The following is a 25,471-nucleotide window of genomic DNA, read 5'->3' as shown; positions in this document are numbered from 1 at the left end:
TACCCTGCTCGTGCTGTCTCTCTCTCTCTTTCCCTCAGAAATAAATAAAAACATTTAAAAAAAAAAACCTATCTAAATGACCACAATTGGAGAACAGTTAACGGGGTGGGAGAATCAAGTACAGCTTGCATACTATGATTCCATTTACGAGGGAAGAAACTTCTTTGTGTGCATATTTGTATCTGTCTGTCTGTACATGCACAGGAAGGTCTGTACATGCACAGGAAGGTCCAGAAGGCCCACAGGAAATGGGTAATGGTGTCCACCCCTAAAGATTGGAAGTAAGGCATAAAAGAGACTTTAATTTGATTTTTTTTAAGTAAGGATAGTTTAAAAAAACGAGAAGAAAAAGAATGGACAAAGCTTCAATGTCAAACTATCAGTTAAAATCTCGAGGGTATAACAGTCCCTCCTGCACAGAGATTCTGGGAGATTAAACGACATTATTTAGGAAACGCACTGGCTCTTAGTAGGTGCCAATAAACTATAGCAGTTATAATAACCAGGGCATTCACAGAGCACTTGGTTTTTTGGTGTTTTTCATAAACAGCAAAGGGAAAGAATTAAAATTGCATGGGTGCAATATGAAAGCAGCAAAAACGTATTAAATTCATCTGTTCTGCGGCAAACCTGAGGCTAATAAGCTTGGTTTTCAATTATTTTGTGAGATCCTAAGCCATCTCTCTAGAGAGGGGAAGAGGGGAAGGAAATCCAGCAAAGGAGGGGGTGGAACACAGGCCAAACAAGAACTGTAGTTTCTTGGTTAAACTGAGCACCGACCAGAATTTCATATTCTTGGTCCCCAAGGGTGTTTTACTTGCGTTGAACCTTAAACATGATGGGGGGGGGTGGGTAGGGGAAGCTCTGGGGCAACACTACCAAACAGTATACACTTATGATTTTATAATACACATTAATAAAGGTCTTTGCAAATCTGTTTGCTTAGTTGGGCTTTCATGAACCCCCGGAAGCTAGCCAGGGTGAGTGGTAACACTCCCTGTTGCACCGTAAGGAAACTGAGGCTCAGAGAGGGCCAGGTGCCTCACCAAGGTCACACAGCAGAGCCAGGATGTGAACTCAGGCAGGCCTGTCTCACTCCACGGGGAGAGGGTCTCATTCTGAGCCTCCTGGGGCACTTCTGTGGTCGCTGCTCCAAATACCCCGTAGGGAGGGGATGATGGGAAAAGAGGCAGTGAGGATGCCCGCCTGCATGTGGCCTCCAGGCCTGTGAGTAGCCAAGGCAGCCCTCCCCACAGGCCATGTGGCGGTGAATCCCGAGTTCAGTTGTGATTGAAGCATAGGCAGGGGCAGGGGCGGGGGCGGGGGGGGGGGGGGGGGGGCAGGTCCCGGCTGGGCCCTCTCACCGGAGGAGTGGCTGCTTTGTCGTTTGTCCAGTTCTCGCGGGAGGGCTGGGGGGGGGGGGGGGGGGGGGGGGGGGGGGGGGGCGGGCACTGAGGCCTGGCTCGCCGGACCCCCACCAGGGGGCGCTGATGCAGCTCAGGATACAGGACAAACGCACAGTCTTGGCGTCCATAAGCTCTCCGCCTAGAAAAGGAAAAAGACCCAAGAATGGACACACAGAAGGCCTGGGACTATCCCAGGCGCACGAGGCACAGAGGATTAGTAATATTAGGTGGAGGGGCTCAGGAGCGCTCCTTGGGGGAGGTGACGTCCAAGCTGAATTTTGAAAGGACGTACAAGAGCCCATCAGAGGCTGGAAGAGAAAGCCAAGCAAAAAGGCCCAGAGCGGGATGCGTAATCAGAGCGGATGCTTCCAGAAGATTCTCATGTTCGAGCGCCACCTACGTGATGTGCCATCTCAGTGTACGCTCCTGCCCACCCTGGGAAGTAAGACACAGTGAGGAGACTGAGGCTCAGAGGGGGCGAGCAACTCACCCAAGGTCACACGGCTAGTAACTGGCAAGGCAGGACCCGAGACTGGCTCTGTGTGGCCCCGAGCATAGGATCATGGCCCGCCCTGGGCGAGAGAGGCCGATGCCAGATGGAGAAGGGTCCTGAATGCCAGGGAAGACCCTACGGGTTGCTCGGCACAATGTAGAAGATACAGAACCTTGAACATATGTTCCTGCTCTGTCCCTAAATGTGTACCAACAAGTAAGTGCAGTTAACATTGTAAGTAGAGTGTTGTGATAATTAAGACGAAACGGTTCAGAAGGAACAAGGCTGACTTTGCTCATTTATAACTGTCTACAGCAGAAATATTTACAGACCCCCTCGTACCCAGTGTCTGATGCTCGGAAGTCGTGATCAGTGCGATACACCTTGAGTTCATCTTTCTTCTGCACTTAGTCATCCGTTCTCAGAGACATGCTTCCTGGGCCCTCAATATTAAGATAATCACTGAGACTTGCAAGCATTGCTCTCTGGAGAGAGTAAAGGACTTTTCTAGAAGAGAAAGCCCAGAGGCTGTGGGGAGGCACAGTCGGCTTCTCAGAGAGAAGGGCAGCGGTCAGATGAGCGTTTAAGGAAAGCCGCGGTGGCACATGGGAGGCGAGGCCAGGAGCAGGGGAGCAGGTAGGAGGCTGTTGTTCATGCGGGCTGGGTTGCCCGATCTCAGGGCCGGAGCAGACCTGGGTGGGTACAGGAGCAGGTAATAAAAATCAGCAGGACTCTGCAGTGAGTTGGCCTTCGGGGAAGAGGGAGCCTAAGACACTGCCCTGCTGGTTTCTGCCTGAGGGACCAGGCGGACGGCAGTGGAGACGGAATCCAGCCCCTCAACTCTGGGCCCCGGTCCTTCCAGGGCTTTCCGGGGCGGTGAGCACACAAGCACCCATGCAATCAGAGAGCACCTACGAGGGAGCCTGGAGAGCACCCCCAAACCCTGGGCCCCAGACAGCAGTCACAGAGACAGGGCAGGGACCCCTGACTCGGAGCCCCTTCCCTCGTGCTGCACAGGGAAGCGTTCTTCCGCACGAGCACACAAACGTAACGGACTCAAGTCACCGCACAAACCAGAGTCAGAATCGGTCTAAATAAAAGACACCCAGGTACCTGTGCTAAGCAGGATGCAAGTCCTGGACGCAGAGGGGAGACGAGGAGTGTCCACTTGCACAGACCTGCTGAGCAGTGAGGCCAGGGGCACGGCTCTCGGCTGGCCCAGCTTCAGCCGGACAAAGTCAGGGGTTCGAGAGGGAAGGCTGTCCCGTGGGACCCGCAGACCATGTCCCCACAGGTAGGGCCCCTTGCACGTGACGCAACAGGCAGCACGGGGTCCTGGGTTCTTCTTCTCCGGGACTGTGTGTGTGGCTGGGGATGAGGTGCCGGGAGCAGAGTCCCCGCGCCCGTGGAGGTGGAGGACAGTTCCCAGGGCGTGACCTGCTGGGCAGCCGCGCTCGCCTCTTCCAGGACGGCTGAGGGCAGGGAGGCCTGCGGGCCGGGCCGGGCAGCTGGACAGACAGGAACCCAGACCCCGGAGTTCCGTCCCACAGAGCAGGGGGGGCCGCTAGCCCCCCACGGCCCGTCACCCCAGGGGGACCCCTGCTCCCTCTCTGGAGCCCTAGACCAGCCACCCGGGAAGCCGGACCCCCTCCAGAGCCACAGGCCGACTTGTGAGCACCTCAGGCGGCCCCATCACTCGCTCCCCCAGCACGCACCCCACTACCGCATGCCGGGCGCTGCTGTCTGCCGTGCGCACCCAGCTCGAGCAAAACGGGCAGCGCCTGCTGCACCATCATGCTCCGCCGGGGGTGGCCAGGGCCCCGGTTTCCCGCCAAGGGAGTCCCGCCTGGCTTTCCAGGGCCGGGTGGGGGTGGGTCTCCCGAGGCTGACGCCCCCCTGCCCCCCACTCCTCTGCCCGCAGGGGGGACTGGCTGCTGAGCTTCGTGTACCGCACGTCCTCGGTGCAGCTCCGCGTCGCCGGCCTGCAGCCCGTGCTGCTGCAGGACAGGAGGGTGGAGAACGTGGACCTGTCCTCTGTCGTGAGTATCGCCCGTCCCTCCTAGGGCCCTGCGTTTGCCAGTGGGGGTGCGTCGTGACGCCAGCCCAGCCGCCCCCGGCCCCAGGGCCGCTGGCCCATTTCACCCCAGAGCCGGGAGGTCACAAGAATCTGCTTGGGAAGAGGTCACTCCTGTTTACAGGCGCCATCTTTGTGCCAGGGTTTTGTCACCAGGTTTGTCTCTAATTTACACAGCCCCTGGGGCCGCTGTGATTGTGCCTGTTTCACAGAGGAGGAAACCTGAGGCTTAGAAAAGTTCCTGTCGTACAACCTGCAATCAGTAGCCGAGACGTGCACCGCCAGAGCCATGCTCTTGGCCCTGCACTGGCGTCCCCGCCGCACTTCCCACCCCCAGTTGTCAGTCGGGGTACTGCTTCCCCCCCGAAGTCAGGAGAGCAGCCAGAGGGCGCAGGCGGAGGGATTGGGGCTTGACCACAGCAGGTGTCCCTGACTGCCAGGCTGTGACACTGTGAAATGCAGAGCAGGAAAAGTGTGTTCCAGGGACCTTCTGGTGGGGTTACGTAAAATGCAGGACACTCCTCCCCGCCCACGGGACACTGGGAAAAATAATAATATAAATAATAATATAATAAATAAGGAAATAAGGAAAATGCAGACCTTTAGATCAGTCTCTGGGGGTAGAGAGTCACTGAGACCTGACTGAGATTTGAAGATAGCACAGGAGAATATTCTGGCACAAAACACGTAAGGCCAGGGCTTCCTTAGGCACTGCTGCCACTGAAGCCCACAGGCCATGTCCTTGCCTGAGCCTCTTGCTCAGTCTGCCACCGTGCTGCTGGGCCATTTCCTCCTCACCTCTGTCGTTGTTCCCCAAGTGCCCAGGACACTCGCACCCAAGTCCTAACCCCCCAGAGGAACACAGATGAAGCAGCCCCCTGCCTTCCTAAAATACTTTTTTTTTTTTTTTGAGAGAGAGAGAGACAGAGCGCAAGCAGGGGAGGGGCAGAGGGAGAGGGAGACACAGAATCTGAAGCAGGCTCTGAGCTGTCAGCACAGAGCCTGACGTGGGGCTCAAACTCATGAACCATGAGATCATGACCTGAGCTGAGGTTTGAAGCTTAACCGAGCCACCCAGGCGCCTCAAACCCCTGCCTTCCTACTGTACTATTTAAGGGTCCCTGTTCCCTGAAGGGCTGAAGGAGAGAAGTGACTCTGCCTCACCATGCCCAGTCTCCCTCTGCCAGAAAAACAAAGGTGAAAAGGATCAGAAGAAACACCCTTGGACATGAAATTCCCGTTAAACACCACAAAGCCCTGGCAAGACCCACTTTCTGCCCTAGGAAGCCCCTGAGGGGGACACAGTGACAAGAGCACAGCCTCTGGCACCAGAGAGGCCAGGCTCTGCCACTGCTATACTGGCTGTGTGACCTCAGGCTGGTTATTCAACCTCTCTGAGCCTCTGTTTTCTCAATGAAATGGGGGGCAGGGGGGAATCACCTGCCTTCCAGAGCAGCGCAGGTAAGATGCTTGGTGCCTCATAGGCCTTCATTTAATACGAGTTCCCTCCTGTCCCGCCCCTGCCACCGTCTTCAAATCTTTCGCCCCTCAGACCCCTCTCCCTCCTTCAGACCGTCTTTGAGGAGGCTTCTGGCTTCGGCTCTTACCTGATCTCAGCTCTCTATCACTTTGGGAGCACAGCACAAACAAAAGCAGTGCCTTCCTCTTCTGGGTAATTGGAGGTAATTAGCATTTGCTTTTGTGCTGAAAATCCTTGCTGGAGGAGACACGGCTGGCGGCTGGCGAGGGGGTCCCCGTTGCTGCCGCAGGGACGCCGGCTGCCCAGGTGCTCCGGGCAGAGCCCTGCCTTCCCCCTGCGGGACCACAGGCCGTGCCTTTGCACGCCAGCCCAGCCTCAGCCGCCCACCCACACATGGCCTGCGGTGGCTCCTGGTCGCGGACAAGCCTGGCAGGGAGTGAGGGGCTGGCCGTGTCGCGGGCAGGCAGCTCCTGTTGGCGTGAGTGAAGCCAACAAGGGCCGATCCCCCTCCTGCCTTCCGGCCTGTCCCATGTGCGGACGGGGTGCCAGGGGTGGGGGACTCTGCCATCCCCAGGGCCAACCCCTGAGGCGTCATGGGGTTTCCACTCTTCACATCCCTAAGGAAATGCCACTGACTTCTAGAACTTGGCACAGGGCTGGGCTCGAACAATGGCAGTAAGAAAGCCAGCATGGGCCGGGCGCCGCTCTATGTTACAGGCCTTACGTCGTCAGTCCCCGCGGCGGTCCCGTGAGGTAGGGATTGTAGCCCCACTGTACAGATGTGGAAACTGAGGCTCCATGTGAGGGGTAGAGCCAGGTGAACCTGGGGGACAAGGCCGAGCCTGGGCTCTTCGCCACTGCACTCGTGCTGCCCGCGGCCACACGTCTCGGTGGTGTCCCGCCAGTGACCTCTACCTCCGGGGCAGAGGGTCAGCCCCCCGTGTCAGCTCTCTGACTCCTCACACCAGCGCACGTGGTGCAGGTGCCTCCGCTAGCCCCACTTTACAGATGAGGAAACTGAGGCCCAAGGGGTAAAGGAACCCAAAGGGGCCTAATGGGCTTGGAAGGAGTTATCGGCAGGCAGAGGCGGGCAGCAGCCCAGTGTAGGCGCGCCCCGAGGTGCCTTGCGAGGCAGCAAACAGGCGGTGCTGAGGCCACTGCAGACAGCGTGGGTCACGGAGCACAGGGCCAGCTGCGGGCAGTGCAGTGAGTTAGAAGGGGCCCCTGCGCTCCCTGGGCTCAAGGTCCGTCAGAGGATGCAAATGAGTGAGCGGATGAAGGCAATGGGGTGCAGCGAACACTGTCACAGAGGAGCCCCGGGGACGGTCCCTAGCCAGCGTGGGGAGGTCAGGGAAGGCTTCTCAGCCAGGCAGGCAGCAGATCTCAGTTAAGACAGCAAGGAGGTGGCCATGGGCTGGGATCTTTTTCTGGCATCAGCCACAGCAGACCTCACTGCTAAGAAGAACCTTTCCCTGCCCGCCTCACCTCTGCTCTCCCATCCCTTTGGCTAACTGTACAGTTGGAGCCGTCAGCAAGTTCTCCCCCTGGGTCTTGGCAGAGGGACGGGATTGGCCAAAACCTGGACCAGCGTGTAGCCAGGGAAGGCCAGAGCTGTGCATTCTAGAAGAGCTACGTGGTGGGATTTCCATCCACCGTCAGCGGTAGCCCCTGGCCACCGACGCCTCCCTTCCTTCCTGTCTGCCTCCACCCTGCCCAGCACTGGCCCATCACTAACAGTTCTTGTTTGTCCCCATGGGTCTAGGATTGTACTGGCTGGAACTGGGACGTGATGGCTAGAGCTTGAGCAGCCATTTTGGGTTCCCAAATGGATCAGTCCAGCCAACCCCCTACCTGTCCCTTCCAAGGAAACTAAGGCAAGGGAACTTATACTTTTTTTTTTTTAATATTTTTATTTATTTCTAGGAGAGAGAGAGAGACAGCATGAGTAGGGGAGGGTCAGAGAGAGGGGGAGTCACAGATTGGAACAGGCTCCAGGCTCTGAGCTGGCAGTCAGCACAGAGCCCGACGCGGGGCTCAAACCCACGAATCGTGAGATCATGACCTAAGCGAAAGTCGGACGCCTAACCGACTAAGCCACCCAGGCACCCCAAGGGAACTTATACTTATGTAGCCTCAGCAGCGTGCCAGGTGCTGTACCTCGTGGTTTGTATGTATTATTTCTTCCCCTGCACCCCGTGCGGTAGGTATCACCAACTCTAATTGGATAATGTCCTGTGAAAGTGTTTTGAGCCAGAATATAAGGGACATAATAGTTAGAGGTAACATATGCTGATTCCTACAAAGCGCCAGGCCCTTGAACTCTTGTAGACTTTCCAGGTAGGTATTATGACCTGCATTTTACAGATGGAGAAGCTGAAGCTCAGGACATTATAAGACTCACCCAGTTACTCGTAAGAGAAGGAGCTGGAACCCCCATTTCTCTGAGCCCAAAGTTAGGTTCTTTCTAGCGCCTTGCAGCCACTAATGTCCACCCTCTGTGGAAAGACGCTGGCCCACCTTGCCTTCCGCCTGGAGTGCGTATATGTGTGTGTGTTCGCTGAACGCTGCTAAAAAGCATTTGCAGAGAAAGGTTCTGGTTATGAGAAAACCACCAGGCTGTACAGGAAATTGTGTCTTTGTGTTCTTGAGAAATCATTTGAATGGCGTGTGATGTGTGGTTCCGGTGGGTGTTATCAGCAGAGCCTTCGCGTGGTTTCCTGTGCGTCCCCGGCGATTTTCCTGTCTTCCTCCTAAACAAAAAGGAATGCTCTGTGTTGCACTTGCCTGGGGCACTAAAGCAAAACCCCGAGACTGGCAGGGAGAGCAGGAGTGGGAGGGGCTGCATTTCAGGGAGCAGATCTGAGCCGAACAGCCTCTGCTGCAGCCTCGAGCACAGCACCCCACGGCTCAGCCTTCATGTGCTGTGTCAGGAAGCAAGCCACCACCCCTGTCTGGACTTTGCTTTCCTCTTCAGTAAAATGACAATGATTTTCACAGTTCCCTCACCCCAACCAATTCTCTATGAAGAGAACAGGCCCAGATTCAGATCCCAACGCGGGCACTTCCTAGCTAGATGACCTTGGGCAAGTCACCTTACCTCTGTAGGGCTCAGTCTCTTCATCTACAGTTAGCAGCCAATACCTGTCGCAGGACTATATCCATTCCGTTCATCTTCTGTGGTGTATTAAGGTCCTACTCTGTTCCATACTGGGCACTGTCCATTATCACCGTGAGGCATTGGGCATTCTCAGTCACCCCTATCCGTCACCCACTGCTACATGCCAACACAAACATGAGAGTGTCTTTGCTCTCTGAGGAAGAAGGTGGGCTCTTCTGAGTCCTCAGCCTTTGTCTTAGTAAAGATTCAGGTCCCTGGAACAGACGCCCAGCTGAAGTAGCTTCATCACACAAGAGTTGATGGTGACAGGAAAGAAAAGGCCAGACGAGGCAGTTCAGGGCTGGTAGCTCTGCAGTCCTCTTGCTTCCAGAGAGCCAACTCTGGCCCAACGTTGCTGCTCAGGCTCTGGCCATCACGTCTGAATTCTAGCAGGCAGGAAAGAGGACATTGGGGAAAGAAGGGCACTCCCCCCGCCTTTTTTTTTTTTTTTTTTTTTTTAAGTAAGCTCTACTCCCAGCACGGGGCTTGAACTCATGACCCCGGGATCAAGAGTCGCATTCTCCACTGACTAAGCCAAGCAGACACCCAAAAAAATAGAAACAAAAATAAGTAAAGAGGCACCCCAAGGGCACCACCTAACACTACTGCTTCTTCTCATGGCCAACACTTGTCACAAGACTCAGCTACAAGGGACAGGGGAGAATGTACTCAGCTATAAACCCGAATTCTCAGGACAGAGAAATGGGGAGAGAGAATTGTAGGATGTGCCCAGCAGTCTGTGCCACAGCTGTTTTCAATTTGGGGGCTTTTCCCGAAGGAATCCTCCCAGCAATGCTCTGATGTAGCTACTCTTACTGTTCCCATTTTACAGCTGAGGCGAGGCAAGTGGAGGTCCAAGAGATAGAGGGACTTGCTCAGGGTCCCACAGCCGTGAGCTGCAGAGAGCTTCTGCTGTACCTGAAAGCCGCTGGCACAGAATGAGAACTTCCATTCCGACTTTCTATCAGGAGATTCCTTCCTGCCCCCGAAGGACCCAGATTGTATAGAGAAGCATCCTTCATCTTTATTTTATAAACTCTAGGGGTGCCTAGGTGGCTCAGTTGGTTGAGTGTCTGACTTAGGCTCAGGTCATAATCTCATGGTTTCGTGAGTTCAAGCCCGGCATCAGGCTCTCTGCAGACAGCACGGAACCTGCTTCAGATTCTCTGCCTTCCTCTCTCTGCCCCTCTCCCACTCCCTCCCTCTCTCCTTCTCTCCCGCCCCCCTCTCAAAAATAAATAAAGTTAAAAAAAATATTTAATGAATTCCAGGGTGACCTTGAACCCAGAGGCTTCCCACCCCACTCTGGATTTGAGAGTCATTGAGAGCTGGACTTGTGGTGTCAGGGATCAGGTGGCTGAGGCTGCTGAGGGAGGAGGGGGAGGCCCAGGAGTGTGGCTTGGGGCTCTGTGGAGGGCAGGGCTCTGACCACCCATCACGGGTCACTCACTGTCCCCCTGCAGGTCAGCGGCCACCTGGACTACGCCAAGCAGATGGACGTCATCCTGAAGACTGTGGGCATCCACACCAGGCCAGGCTGGGGCGAGAAGGGGTTCCTGCTGGCGCCAGGCAGCCTGCCCCAGGAGGAGCCTCAGCAGACAGCAGCCACCTCCTCATCAGACAAGACCACACCGGGAGACAACCCCAGAGCGGCCACAGCCACTGACCCGGTGCCAGCAGGGCTGGATCCTGTCGAGAGTCCCCAGATCTGTGGCCACGGCATGGACCCCAACCCACTGGGCTGCCCCGATTGTGCCAGCGAGACCCAGGGGCCCTGCCCAGGGCTGGACTGACTGCAGAAGGGGACTGGAGCTGTCTTCCGAGGCTCCTACATGCAGCCCTCTCTTACCCCTCCACCAGGCGCCCCTCATGAGTCTGAATCCCACCAGTGCCCTTCCTGAGTTGATGACATTGGCATTGAAAAGAAAGGAATTGGAAGGAGGGGGAGGCGCAGAGAGACAGCGTTCCCTCCCTGAGCAAGCAAGGCCAGACTCCCGCAGAGATGACCAAGCACAGTTTGGAGCCCCAGGACTCAAGCAGCCTTGGGCTTCCTATATTTCAGGTCACAGGTGTGGGCTCTGGCTGACCATCTGGGGGCCCAGGGGTCTCTCTGGGGCCCAAGGCTCCCAAGGCACCATTCTCCCCAAGCTGCAGTAAATGCAGGTGAATGCCTGCTCTTCCATCCACACTCCAGGGCTGCCCGGCAGCCCACAGGCGTCACCGATGCACCTACAGAGCAGGCACAGATGCAGAGCCAGCAGCTTACTCTCTGCTCGTGGGAGATCTGATCAGATTTGCCTTGTACAGCTACCCAGGCTGTGCACTGCAGAACTACAGGAGCTTCAATCACATGGAGGTGATATAAAGGGCACCCTCCCCCAGTTGTGCTACGTGGTGGCCCTGGATCTAACTGTCACAGTGTGGTGACTATATGCTGAATCAGCATGCACAGTGGTAGGAATGGTTTTCCTATAACAGGAAGAAGTGATAATGATTATAATAATAAAATTAACAATAGCCACCACTTATTGAGAATTTACCATGGGCAGAGTACTTGTATGTGTTGTCTCAGCTGATGCTACCAATAACTCTATGAGGTAGCTACTATTATTACCTTCATGTAACTGAAGGTTATTGAGATCCAGAGAGGTTAGGTAACTTGCTTAAGGTCACACAGCTGGTCAGTTTCAAACTCCATTCAGACTCCAGACGCTTGGCCACTGTATCTGTATCTCCTTTGCTCCTCTCACTGTCCCTGAATGACAGTGCCAGAGAAGGTTCTCCTCCATTGTGCAGATGGGGAAACCAAGGCCCGGGTAGAGTAAGTATGACACACTCTGAGGCAGGCTGCCAGGAGGAGGATGGCAGAAGGAACTAGAAATATTAGTGCTGAATGGACCCTAATGTATGTGTTTGCTTGTTCATTCAACAAATGTTTACAGAACTCCTGCTGCTATGAGTCTGAACAGCCCATTTTGCCCAGGGTCTCAATCCACTTCACCAACTGCTTCTCCATCCCAAGGGGCCCCTCAAGCAAATCCAGTCCACACCACGGTCACTGCCTCAGGTAGTGTTTATTGGGAGTCCACTCAGGCAGGCCTGGGGGCGGAGGGGAAGCCCCAACAAGCACCATGACCCCTCTGTGGCTGGTGGCCTGGGCCAGAGTTGAATCTAATCAGCACCAAGGAGAGCGCCAGGCCGCGGGGGAGGGCCCCCTGGGAGTTTGGGTTGGTGGAAACTGGGGAGACCTCGGACTGAAAACTTAGGGCAGGTAAACTGTGGAGACCAAGAGTCCCCCCGCCTCAAAGACAACCCAGGCTTCTGTGCCAGCGTCCACCTACCTGCCCAAGGGCAGCAACCCATACCAGGGATTGCTCTGCTGAACCGAGTGGCCACCACTCCCGTTTCCCTAACTGACCCAGGGAATGCCAGAAGGAGGTGGGGCAGTGGGCTGATCTGTCCCCATCAGTTGGCTCCCCTCTAGGTCCAAGGAGGTCCGAGATGAAGGGAAACCTATTCCGGGTGTTGAGCAAGAAACCACCAGCCCCCACTTTGTCCCCAGGAGAGGCAGGGCAGCAGCCTGGGAGTGGGCATGGGAGCCCCACTCAGCATCCAGAGCTAGAAGTTGGGGGACCATAGCCAGGTGGTGGCATCTGGGCCAGGAGTTCTAACAACAGCAGGTACCATGTACAGCAGCAGCACCTGTAGGTGCCGTGTGTTCTGTTGTACACATGCCGTCCTAATTCTCAGGACACCCTAGGAAGCAGGCACCGTTACCTGACTTTGCACACGGAATAGCAGGCTCAGAGCTCGTGTAAGAGCTAGTGAGTAGTGGAGCAGAGATTCAAAGATCTGCCTTCCTGATGCCCAGGTCAGGTGTTTTTCTGTGCATCCAAGGCAGTGGCCAGACTGAAAACCAGCAAATCATCCTCAGGGCTAACGATCCTCCAAGTCAGCACATCTCCAACGGTAATGTGCACGCAGTTCACCTGGGGCTCTTGCTAACATGCATATTCTGACTCAGCAGGCCTTGTGGGGGGGGGGGGGTAACAGGTGTGCATTTTTAACAAACTGCAGGGAGGTGACACTAATGGTGGTAGCCCATAGATTACACTTTTCGAGGAGTGAGGGATTCAGCTCAGCACCAATCTGCCTCTGCAGACAGAGGCATCCCTTCCCTACAGTCTCCTAGAATGTCAAAGGAGATGACTGTCTTCTCCCCAAAACCTGAACCAAAAGGTCCTTTTCCTCTCCGCCAGAGTCCTTCAGCCACCGCCACACACATCCATGGGTAACACTCAGCAATGGAGCGTCCTGGAGAGAACGGTATCTGAGCCGGCTACTATCCCAGGGGGTAGGCAGTGGGGGCTAGCTCAGTGCACCCCACTGGGACTCAGAGGGCTCCTAGGAGACCTGCAGCCTTCAAGCCTTAGCCCAGAGCCGGTCCAAGGCCTTGGGGACTTGGTCTTATCCGGTCCAGCTCCTCACTGACCAGCTCCAAGCCCGGGTCAGTTCGTGGGAGCACCAAGTGGATGCAGCTTCAGCTGGGGCTCCACAGGATCGATGTCGAAGAAACTGACCACAGCAGTAACCCTGGCAGAGGGCGGGGGGTCCCGGGGGGCCTCTCTACGAAGCAGAGGCTGGGCCGTGCGCTGGGGGCCTGAGGAACCACCGGAGCCAGAGCCTGAGTCAGAATTGGAGTCAGATGGCAAGGGCAGCGGTAACACGTGCTGCAGGCTCAGGCCCGGCCGGGGACCGCTGTGAGAGGTACGCATGGAGGGTGACACCAGGCTGGCCCGGCGCTCCCGGGGGCAGTGGGAACAGGGCAGGAACCTGCCCAGGGCCCGCTTGAAGTCCCGCATGAAGAGTGGGTAGATGATGGGGTTCATGGTGCTGTTGCAGTAACCCAGCCACGTGAGGACATCAAAGAGGCCTGGGGAGATGCAGTCGCACACGGCCTGGAGAGAAGGGGTGTGTCATGCTTGGTCCCAGACCAGGCTCACAGACCACCCCACCCAGCATGGCTGGGACAGGCACAGACAAACACATATGCCATGAGAGGCAGCCCACCCTCCGTCCCCATGTCTGGACTGGGTGTGGTTCAGGGCCTTCCCAGCAAGGCCTGGGCTCACCTGCCCTCTGTGGTGGCATTACCTGCACTATGTTGGCCACAAAGAAGGGCAGCCAGGTCACAAAGAACATGCCCAGCAGGATGCCTAGTGTCAGACTGGCCTTTAAGGCCTTCCTGCTGTGCTTGGTGGTCAGATGCCTGCTATCAGCCGACTCCATCCCTGGGCGTGGGGTCCTGGGCACCTGTGGAATGGAAGGCCACATACATAAGATACTGAGAGGAAGCTCCAGCCCGACGCTGACCCCAGCCACAGACTAAGCCTTGATTCTAATTCTAGACTGGGCCCTAGTACCAGCAATAAACAGAGCCCTCCTGAGCCTTGAATGAGCCCCAAATGTAGTCCTAGATTCCCCAGTTGTAGACTTGACCCTGACTCCAGAGTGAACCCTCATCCTGGCTCTAGACCAAGCCCTGACATCAGCAATAAACCAAGCCCTGCTCATGGTCCCAGACTGAGCCCTGATAACTACTATAGGCTGAGACCTACATAACTACGGTCTCAAACTGAGCCTCAACTCTGGACTGGACTGAGCCTAACCTTAGCCCCAGACTGCGGCCTGAGCTCAGCAATAGACTGAACCCTGATCCTGGCCCTGTGCTGAGCCCTGACCCTGAAACAAGGACCTCTAGGAAAGGCAGTAAACAGAGCAACGCTGCCTCAAACACAAATCAGACAGTTCAGAAGACTCCCTTCCCTGGCCCACCCCACAAAGGACAACACTCAGTACAAGTTGACACACGTGACTGTGAGCCTCAGAACCACACCAAGCCTTTGGCCCTGCAAGAATCAGTTCAAATTAAACAGTACTTGACAGCAATCTCTATCAAAATAACACTGGCATTCTTCGCAGAGCTAGAACAAACAAACTGTAAAATTTGTATGGAACCAGAAAAGACCCCAAAGAGCCAAAGCAATCCTGAAAAAGAAAACCAAAGCTGAAGGCATCACAATTTTGGACTTCAAGCTGTATTAGAAAGCTGTAATCATCAAGACAGTGTGGTACTGGCACAAAAACAGACACTCAGATCAATGGAACAGAATAGAGAACCCTGAAATGGACCCATAAACATATGGCCAACTAATCTTTAACAAAGCAGGAAAGAATATCCAATGTAATAAAGACAGTCTCTTCAGCAAATGGTGAAGGGAAAACTGGACAGCAACATGCAGAAGAACGAACCTGGACCACTTTCTTACACCATACACAAAAATAAACTCTAAATGGATGAAAGACCTAAATGTAAGACAGGAAGCCACCAAAATCCTAGAGAAGAAAACAGGCAACAACGTCTTTGACCTCAGCCATAGCAACTTCTTGCTTGACACATCTACAGAGGCAAAGGAAACAAAACCAGAAATGGACTAGTGGGACCTCATCAAGATAAAAACCTTCTGCACGGTGAAGGAAACAATCAGCAAAACTAAAAAGCAACCGACGGAATGGGAAAAGATATTTGCAAATGACATCAGATAAAGGGTTAGTATGTAAAATCTATAAAGAACTTATCAAATTCAACACCCAAAAAACAAATAATCCAGTGAAGAAATGGACATAAGACATGAACAGACACTTTTCCAAAGAAGACAGCCAGATGGCTACCAGACACATGAAAAAATGCTCAGTATCAATCATCATCAGAGAAATACAAATCAAAAACCACAATGAGATACCACCTCACACCTATCAGAATAACTAAAATTAACAACTCAGGCAACAACAGATGTTGGTGAGAATGTGGAGAAAGAGGAACCCTTTTGCATGGCTGGTGGGAATGAAAATTGGTACAGCCACTCTGGAAAACAGTATGGAGGTTCCTCAAAAAATTAAAAATAGAACTACCCTACGCCCCAGCAATTTCACTACTAGGTATTTATGCAAAGGATAAAGGTGTGCTGTTTTGAAGGGGCACGTACACCCCAATGTTTATAGCAGCACAATCAACAATAGCCAAAGTATAGAAAAAGCCCAAATGTCCATCGACTGATGAAGGGATAAAGAAGATGTGGTATAGATACAGATATAGATATAAATATAGATATACCATGGAATATTACTCAGCAATCAAAAAGAATGAAATCTTCCCATTTGCAACAACATGGACAGAACTAGAGTGTATTATGCTAAGCGAAATTAGAGAAAGACAAATATATGACTTCACTCATACGGAGAGTTTAGATACAAAACAGATGAACATAAGGGAAAGGAAGCAAAAATAATACAAAAACAGGGAAGGGGAACAAACCATAAGAGGCTCTTAAATACAGAGAACAAACAGAGGTTACTAAAGGGGTTGTGGGTGGGGGATGGGCTAAATGGGGAAGGGGCATTAAGGAGGACACTTGTTGGGATGAGCACTGGGTGTTATATGCAGGGGAGGGGACGAATAACTGGATTCCACTTCTGAAACCATTATTTCACTATACGTTAACTAACCTGGATGTAAATTTTAAAAATTAATACATTTTTTAAAAAAGAAAAATAAACAGTACTTGATGAAAGAAGTTTGATGCTGTCCAGGGCATGGCAATCTCTTCATATATGGATTCTCTTCACATTTGGGAGTAATGCTGTTGCCTGCACCATTACCCCCACGCCAAAGTGCTTTTCTGAAAACATGTGCACAGAGCAATGTTTGCAATAAAATCAATTTAGACCTCTAGGGATGCTACTGACCTTGGCAATTTTACAACCCAAATTGCAATGTGGACTGGCAGACAGACATCTTCATTACCAAACATTGACTTCAAGAGCTGGATTGTGGGGGAGAAAAGAAGGAAAAAAGGACCTGACCCACAGCAGCCATTGAAGGGGACACAGGCATGAGGAGGTTAGAATTTGACTCTGGAAACTGGTAACCAGTAGTCCCAAAATATTAAAAGCTCTGAGCTGGATGATCCTTTAGCCCAGCTGTTCCCTTAACTTTTTCAACCTCCTGAGCTCATTGAGAATCCAATGAAATCTATAAAACCTTTCCGCAGAAAACAAAAACTTATAAATTCTTATACATGCACACACAGAGAAGGAAAAAGCATCCCTCATTTCCAGTGGGTTCAGAGACCACCTTGAGGTCCATCCATGAAACCCTTGAGGCCCATGAAAGCTGGGACAAGAAGCCCCCCTCTAAACTGCATGTTGCAATCAATTTGGATTTTCATACACTAGTTTTACACAAAGTGAGACCCACCGATATCTGCAACTTAAGTAAATCCCGGTGTGGCGAGGTGTGCACAATTAATTGAACCGTGCAAAGTTTGTGTGTGCTGCCTGGGAACATGCCTGGCCTTTGGGAGGCAGGGATTCCTCCATTTCCTAAGCTGCATGAGAGCTCAGCTTAGCTTTGAGGCAGCCAGAGGTGGGTTGGATATGGGGTGATGAAAGAGTCAGAAGGAGGCAGGAAGGGAACCAGATTCCCAGGCAACCTTCACAGATGGAAAGTGGGCGGAGGCGGCAAACCAAGAAGATATGTCAGTCCTGGGGAGCACCAGAGCCAAACCCCCACCCCACTCTAAGACGCAGGGACCCTCTTGACCAGCCCTGTCTTCTCACCCAGCCTCCTCAGGGTATCCAGACTTGGGGTCCTGTCCATGGTGCTGAAACCCCAGGTACATGCTATCTTTCTGTAGAATCAAGGGTGCTATTCTAGAATGACAGTGGGCAGGAGGGCGGAGATGAAGCACACTGTAATTCCCACCAGGGAGTTTATCAGTATGTTTATCCAGGTGGAACCTGATTATATGAATACCAAGGACAAATTCACAAAGAGCAGCCTATGAGAAGCCCTTGATTTTTCCCCTCTGTCTCGGTGGGGCAGCACTGTGCGAAGGCAAGAGCTGGGTTTGTAAAGACAAGTGATCTGGCTTCAAGTCATGCCTCTACCACTTACTCGCTCTGTGATCTTGAGACAGTCTCTGTTTCCACATCTGTAAAATGGGAAAAACAATACTCAGCTGTGGAGTCATTGTGAGGCTGTGGATAATAAATGCATGCACAGTGCCTGACATAGAGTAAGTGCTAAATACATGGCAGCCCTCATGTCGGTTCAGTAGTATGTGTTAGAGGTGGGGGAAGTCTTGAGTACCCTCCAAAGCCCTGTCCTTCTGCCAGCAGCTCAGGCTCCCCAAAGCAGCACAGATGTCAGGACAAATGCTCTGACTCACCACGCTGTAGTGTAGCAAGGGAGGAAAAAAGGATCTGCTTTTCTCTTTCCTCTTCTCATTTTTCTCCTTTCCAGAGTAGACTCTGTATAGCTTCTGTGGACCCACCATGGTCAACTTGCAGGACAGACTCCTGCTTCCCCCAAAGATCTACCATGCCTTCAAAGTGCTGCCATCAATGGGGACAGCCAACAGATGAGGAGGGAGCGACCATTCTCGGAGGGGCCACCCATACAGGTATCCCCCCGACTTCTGGTGACCTGGATGGAGCAAGAGACAGCCTTGATCTTGTCAGAGCTCTATGGCATTGGGGAACTGAGACAATGGGGGGGTGGTATTTGGGAGCTCTAGAAAAGAAATTAAAGATGGCCTCAGATTCCCTCTCTAGGAATCTTCCTGGGGAAATGCAGGTGAGTTTTTGTTTGTTTGTTTGTTTTGTTTTTCTTCTCTCCAAAGAGTTGACCCAGAAACACAGATAAAAGGGCAAAGCTCAGAGAGGACAGGGGACCTTTCCCAGGTCACATTGTCCCAGTACAAGGTCTCAAAGCAAAGCACCCCAAGTGACCCCCACACCCCCAAGTGACCCCCAGTGAGCACTATAATCCACATTTATGGAGCATTTACTATGTGTCAGCATCTGATATTCATCATGCCACTTAATCTTTACACGAGGTAGGTATTATTATCCTCATTTTGCAAGTGATGTCCAGAGAGGCAAAACAACTTGCCAGAAGTCACACAGCAGATAAGTGTTGCGTCAGGGATTCAAAGTCCTTTCTAGCTCCAGAAACTGCATATCTTCCACCTCACTCACCACACTGCTTCCATTTGGGGAGTTACAGAAACCCCCACCCCTGTCAAGAAGCCCTCATGGAGCAGAAGCCAGTGACCACCACCAGTCTCACATCTAGCTGATGCCAGCCTCACCCTGCCCACTTCTCTCTGCCCTGTAACCACCTCATGGCCCCTTGTGGCCATGTTCTGCTGTGTACCTGCCTCTCATATACACATGTCACTGCCAGCGTCCCATAGAGGACAACTTGACAGTGCCCCTTCCAGGAGGCAATTCCACTTACAGATTCTTATGTTCAATAAATGCCTGAATACTTGGGGTGCCTGGGTGGCTCAGTTGGTTGATCGTCTGGCTCCTGATTTTGGCTCAGGTCATGATCACACAGTTCATGAGTTCAAGCCCCACATCAGGCTCTGTGTTGACAGTGCAGAGCCTGCTTTGAATTCTCTGTCTCCCTCTCTCTCTGCCCTTCCCCTACTCATACTCTCTCTATCTCTATCTCAAACATAAGTAAACATTTTTTAAAAATACCTGTACACACGTCTGTACACTTGGCAGATACAGAAATGTGTATCACAACACTATTCCTGATAGGAAAAAACTGGAAACAGCCTAAACGTGCACGGAAAGATAGTGGTTAAGTAAACCATGGTACGTTCCCACTCTAGACTATGACACAGTTGTTTAAAAGAATAAAATTTATCAAATGGAAAGATCCCCAAGACATAATATCAATATTAAGTGATAACGGCAAGTTGCAAAATAATGTATTTTGTGTATGATGTGATTCCATTGCTTAAGAAATACACAAAACAAAGCCCTAAGTCTCTTTGGGTGCAGAAACAAATATGGAAACATGAAGAAAAAGGAGTGGATAGACATATCTTAAATTGATAAGAGTGTCCCTGAGAACAGAAGGTGATTGGGTGGAATTCGAGAGGGTCTTTCACTGTATCCCTATGGCTGGACTTTTATTTATTTTTTATTTACTTTTTTAAGTAACCTCTACCCCCAATGTGGGGCTTGAACTCATGACCCCAAGATCAAGAGTCACATGCTCTACCCACTGAGCCAGCCAGACGCCCACGGCATTTTTATTTTAAAGTGTATTCGTGTATTCCCTTGTGTAACTTAAAATGTTCACAAATACTTACTCATAGCATAAGGGTTCTGAGACAGACTATAGAGCCAGACTTGTCTGGGTTCAAATCATGGCTCTGTTAATAACTGGCTGTGTGATCTCAGGCAAGATATTTCACGTCTCTGAGCCTCAGCTTTCTCATCTGTCAAATGGCAATTACAACGGCATCTACCCCCATAGGATTGTAGTCAGGATTAAGTAAGATAATATGCATAGAGTCACCTGAACAATGCCCAGCACACAGTATTATCATTTCTGTTATAAGAGTCCAGCTCAACACTCTGCTTATGGTGATGTTGCTGCCATTGGCAGCAATCAGGGGGATCTCCCCCTAGAAAGGCTCAAAGGGATAATTTCTCCAGATAATTTCTCCATATATCTTACCACCAAGAGGAAAGGGGAGGAACTACCATTGGTTGAGCACCCAGTATGTGCCAGGTTTATATATATTATCTCATTGAATCTTCAAACAGCCTCACGGGATAAATGGCATTACTCTGGGACAGACAGAGGTGAATGACTTGTCCAAGTCATCAGCAGTGATGGGGAGGAGGAGGGAGCTGAACCCCTGACCGGCCGGATGCGCGAGCTCTTGCACCCAGCTCCAGCTGCTCCCGGCCACCTTGTTCCCAGCAGCAGCCAAGGCTGCCATGCTCGGCACCGCTCCTCTGCAATCTCTCCCCAGCTCAGCCCCCTCCTCCGCCCCCAAGATATTTCTGTGATCACAGCCTCTTCTGAGGAGGAGGAAGGACAGCGATGGAAGGGAAGACAGAGCACTAAGACAAAGTGGTGCAGAGTTGGGTGAGGGAGGAGGAGGAGAGGGGGAGAAGCTGATGGGAGAGATGGGGGAGAGGAAGATGGGGAGATGTAGAAGGAAGGCAGAGAAGGGGGCGAGGTGGATCCGGAGGAGAGAGGGGAGGGAGAAGGGGAGAAAGATGAGGTGCCGAGGAAGACGGAGGGGAGGGGGCTCCAGACCAGAAGCACAGGTCCTGACACTAGACGGGCTGGGACGGCCCACTCCCAGGCAGGCCTCCTTCTCTCTGGCTGCTCCCCATCGCTGAGCTCCCACGCACATCCCTCCCGGGGGTGAGCACCTACCCACCTTGGCACTGCTCTCTCTCTCTCGCTCTCTCTCTCTCTCTCTCTCTCTCTCTCTCTCCCTCCCCCCCCCCACTCTGGCAGCATCTCACTCACTCTGACACCACTCCTCCCACACCCCTCTCATCATACCCAGCCCAGGCCCTGCCTCAGCTATAAGTGGGGCCCCTTCCTCATGGCCACAGGGCCCGGAAAGCCTGTCTGAAATCCTTGAGCTAACGGGTGGCTTCTGAAAACTGTGTTCAAATAACTAGGTAGATGGGGGGGGGGGGCACAGTGGGAGAGAGTAAAATGCTCAAGCCCATTCAGCTACCATGGCCTCAACAACATGGCTTCAGAAACACACGCCCCCCACCCCTCCATTGTGGGGAAGCTAGTGGCTGGAATGGGGAAGGCAGCTAAGGGCTAAGTTGGGCTGAGTACAGGAGAAAAGGGGTCCAGCGCACCCCCAAGTTTTGTTCATTCTCGTCATCTCCTTTAGGTCCAGGCACTGAGAGCCTCCACTGCCCGCTAAAAGCCTGATCTCTGAGGCAAGTCAGCTTGGGTGGGAGGAAAAGGGTGGCAAGCCAGGAAGACAGACAGAGGCGATATCCCAGAAACAAATTCTCCAGATGCAGGCGATTTTCCGGGCAATAAGGAAAACAGGCATGCAGGAGACTCGCCGAGGAGCAAGGTCAATGGTGGGGTCTGACACCTCTCTCTCTGAGCCTGAGTCTCCCCATCTGTCAAACAGGGATGATGGTGGTACCTGCCTGGGTGGGTGTTTGGGGGGAGTAGATTAGCTTATCTGCTTAGCCTGGCGCATGGCAAGCGCTCAAAGCCTGTGGGGCTGCAGCTTCAGCACCCCGGGGGGTTCTTGCCCAGGTTCTGAGGCCACAGTCTCAGCTGCAATCCTGGTACCAGCCAACTGGCTTCATGGAAAGAAAAGTGGGTCACAAGCACCGACGGAATGGAGACTCTTGCCCAGTTCCAACCCAAGCTCTCCTCAACACCAGCCAGCTTCTCGCGTCCTTAGTCACTAGAGCAGAACTTCCCAAAGCACAGAAATGGAAGATGAGCTTCGGTGGTAAATGGACCCATAAAATAAGTGAATCACAGAGTGAGAACATTAGGCTTGTCCAGCATCCTTCCAGCTCTTCCGGTCACATCCAGAGAAAGTCTCGTGTTAATGCCGCTGTGCCTTTAACATTCCGCTAACACCAGAGAGAAAGCGGGCCTGGGGGCTCGGCCACTCCAATCACACCCAACCTCCGAGCCAGACTTCAGTAGCTGCTGGGGCTCTGCCACTCACTGAAGCTATCTTTGTGATTGCCTTCCGTTTATGACAAAGGTACTGAGTTTCCATTTCGAGAAGAGATAAGAAGTTTCCTTTCTAAACAAATGCGTGGAAGTAAAAAAGAGAAGTGAAATGATCTAGGGAAAATGCTAAGTACATAGGGAGGAAGCCACTTGAGGCGTGTGGGTGGGTGGAAAGAAGGAAGGTAAATATTCCAAGGGGGTTCCAGATGCCTGGAGTTTGGGAAACGCTCCTTTACAAGAACCCAAGGAGAGAGTGCGGATGGCCCAAGGCAACCTTCCTAAACCTGGAGAACAAAGTCAGGGTCACAGCCACCAACTGAGATTCAAGAATGTTCTCCAACGAGCACAGATAGATAAAGGGAGGGAGTAGGGTTGCTTTGCCAGGACCTCCTGGCCACCCAAGGCCTGTCTCCTGCTTTATGCGCCGGCCACACTGCTGGGGAGGGATAGGCATGCTGCTCTTTGGAACTGCCTTTCAGCCCCGACCACCCAAACATCCAGGCACCCCCCCCCCAATCCTGCAGGAGCCTCCTCCACCAGGGGGATAGAGCAAGATAGGAGAGTCGATGGGGTGCCTGGGTGACTCAGTTCAGCTCAGGTCATGATCTCAAGGTTCATGAGTTCGAGCCCCACCTCAGGCTCTGCACTGACAACGCAGAGCCTGCTTGGAATTCTCTCTCTCCCCCTCTCTCTCAAAATAAATAAACTTTTAAAAAAAAATTGGAGAGCCCAGTCAGGACCTTCCTCGGAGCCTCTGACCTAATTCTCTGGAGTTCAGGCCTGGTCAACCTAAACCCCCATTCGTTGGGGGCTTAGGACAATAGACAGTAAGACTCAGGAGCCATACGGCCTGAGTGACAAGAGCAGCCAGTCTGCTCCAGACGCTGCAGGGTCTTACCCCTCACAAGCAATTAGTAAGCACCTACTATGTGCGGTGGGGATCAAAACCGACCCAGATGTGCCCAGCCCTCATGGGGCTTACATTCTAGTAGGGGAGAGAGACAATGAATAATTCAACAGATAAACCCATGGTCAGGACAGAGAATAACAGGGTGAGAGAGCGCAGATGGGTCTGCAGACAGGGTGGTTAGGGATGGACTCTGGGAAGACATGACCTGTGAGCAGTCAGGCAGGGCAGCCCCAGGGGAAGTGTTCCAGGCAGAGGGAAGAGCAATGCAAAGTCCTGGACACCGAAGTCCACCTGGTGCCTTCCGGGAACATCGGAAAGACCATGTGCTGGTGCAGAGGGAGGGTAAGGGGAGGAGGTGAAGCTAGAGAGGTTGGCAGCACCGGAATCCAAGGCCAGAGGCTGTCATGGGTCTCTTTTATCTTAAGAGTGCTGGGGCGCCTGGGTGGTTCAGTCAGTTAAGCCTCTGACTCTTGGTTTCGGCTCAGATCATGATCTCATGGTTCGTAGGATCGAAACCCTGCACCAGGCTCTGTGCTGACGGAGCAGAGCCTGCGGCGGATTCTCTCTCTTTTCCTCTCTTTCTCCTCTCTCCTGCCTCTTCCCCCGGTGTGCGCGTGCTCTCTCTCTCAAAATAAATAAATAAACATAAAAAAAAAAAAAAGTGATGGGATCACTCTTGTTTTGTCAATTGTTGTGGCTCCAGTGCAGGGAACAGACAGGAGTGGGCCCCGAGTGGAGGCAGGGGAAGCCAGTGGGAGAGAGCAAAGAAGCACTGGTGGCTTGGATGGGGAGGGTGGCACTGGAAGTGGCACAGCTTTAGGATGGCAGCACCAACAGGCCTTGCTAATGAATGCCATGATCATGAGCAAGAAAAATTATTCCTAAATTTTTGTCGGGTGATGTCACAATGATGCCATTTGCCATGATGGGAAAGACAGAAGAGGAGTAGGGAGGGAGGGCTGGGATCCCCTGAATTCCCTTTGCACATGGTACCTTCGAGAAGCCTGCCCTGCGTGCCGACGGAGCAGGCCTATAGACGGTCAGCATGGGTCTAAGAGCACAGAAGAGAGGTGGGAGCTGGAAATGGCCACTTGGAGGTCACCAGCAAGTGCACTTATTACGTGAAAGCTGCCACGTGGGTACCCAAAGGCCGCTCATTCCTCTCCACCCCCCCAAGCCCGGCTCTGCCTGCGCACCCCAGCTACCTGCAGCGTCTCCAAGGCCTGGCCGGCCATGCCGGTGGTGAGGGAGGCCACCTGCACGGCCTGCTTGCGGGCAGCCAGCAAGATCCTGCAGTAGGTGAAGCAGATGGCGCCCGAAGGCAGGAAGAAGGTGAGGCCCGAGGCCACGAGGACGAAGGGCAGGCTGGCCAGCAGGCGGCACTGGCCCGGGGCAGGGGCCCGCGCGCGGCCCAGCTGGTGCCAGCCCAGCAGGAGGGGCAGGAAGGAAGCGAGCGCGGCCAGGCTCCAGGCGCCCAGGACAAGCCCCAGGGCGCGCGCGGGCGTCATGCGCAGCTTGTAGCTCAGCGGCGAGAGGATGAGCAGGTAGCGGTCCAGGCTGATGAGGCAGAGGTTGAGGATGGAGGCGCTGCAGCACATCACGTCGAAGGCGGCCCAGAGCAGGCAGAGGCCGCGTGCCAGCACCCAGCGCCCGTACAGCGCGTTCAGCATGGCCGGCGGCATCACCACCAGCCCCACCATCAGGTCCGACGTGAAGAGCGACACCAGGAAGAAGTTGGACGTGTTGCGCAGCGCGGGCTGCGTGCAGATGAGCGCGATGAGCAGCGCGTTGGCCGCCGCCGTCAGCGCGATGACGACACACAGCGCCGCCGCCGCCCAGCCGCTGCCCGCCGCGTCCGACGGCGGCCCCGACCCCCAGTCCGGGGTGCTGCTGTTGGCGGGGCCGGGCTCCGGGACCATGGGGGCGAGGAGTGGAGGGCGAGGGCGTCAGGCCCGAGAGGGGTCCGGAGGGCGAGGCAGGATGGGCGGGGGGACTCGGCGAGGGACCTGGAGGAGCGGAGGCTCGGCTGGGCGTCGTCGGGGAGAACAGACCCCCACCAGGGATCAGGTGGGAAGGCGCGGACAGGGACGCTGGATGAAGGGGCAACGACCCAGGAAGATGGAGAGGGGCTATGCGGTGTGAGGTGGGGATACGGAGCAAACTGGTAGGGAGTTTGGGAGGCGCAATGATGAGGCGCAAAGGGGAGAGCGGGCGGGAAGTCAGGAGGGCGAGACGCCGAGTGGCTGGACGGTTGGGCGGGTGGGAGCAGAGCCCCCTAGAGGGGGCGGGCGGGAAGATCGGGGGCGGGGACGCCTGCTGGGGCAGGGGCCCGG

General features: G+C 53.6%; 2 protein-coding genes across 6 annotated transcripts in view; one reads left to right on the top strand and one right to left on the bottom strand.

Annotated features, from left to right (window-relative positions):
- Window positions 1-11,149, top strand: part of TMCO4 (transmembrane and coiled-coil domains 4) — an 87,629-nt gene extending 76,480 nt beyond the window's left edge. For all 5 annotated transcript variants that reach the window (XM_039228931.1, XM_039228927.1, XM_039228930.1 and 2 more), the window contains 2 exons: window positions 3,821-3,938; window positions 10,074-11,149. In XM_039228931.1, the coding sequence (XP_039084862.1) occupies window positions 3,821-3,938; window positions 10,074-10,403 (448 nt within the window). In that variant the 3' untranslated portion in view covers window positions 10,404-11,149. The remainder of the gene's footprint in view (window positions 1-3,820; window positions 3,939-10,073) is intronic.
- Window positions 11,150-11,678: 529 nt separating this feature from the next.
- HTR6 (5-hydroxytryptamine receptor 6) lies at window positions 11,679-25,139 on the bottom strand. The gene is made up of 3 exons (XM_039229040.1): window positions 24,344-25,139; window positions 13,765-13,923; window positions 11,679-13,568 (listed from the first exon to the last, which is right to left on the bottom strand). Exons 1-3 carry the CDS (start codon window positions 25,055-25,057, stop codon window positions 13,119-13,121), a joined length of 1,323 nt encoding a protein of 440 aa, XP_039084971.1. The 5' UTR covers window positions 25,058-25,139; the 3' UTR covers window positions 11,679-13,118.
- Window positions 25,140-25,471: the final 332 nt, after the last annotated feature.

This window comes from Hyaena hyaena, unplaced genomic scaffold (genome assembly GCF_003009895.1).
Source record: "Hyaena hyaena isolate Hyena2069 unplaced genomic scaffold, ASM300989v1 scaffold_35, whole genome shotgun sequence".
NCBI lineage: Eukaryota > Metazoa > Chordata > Mammalia > Carnivora > Hyaenidae > Hyaena > Hyaena hyaena.
This window is presented reverse-complemented; position numbering and strand designations above follow the sequence as displayed.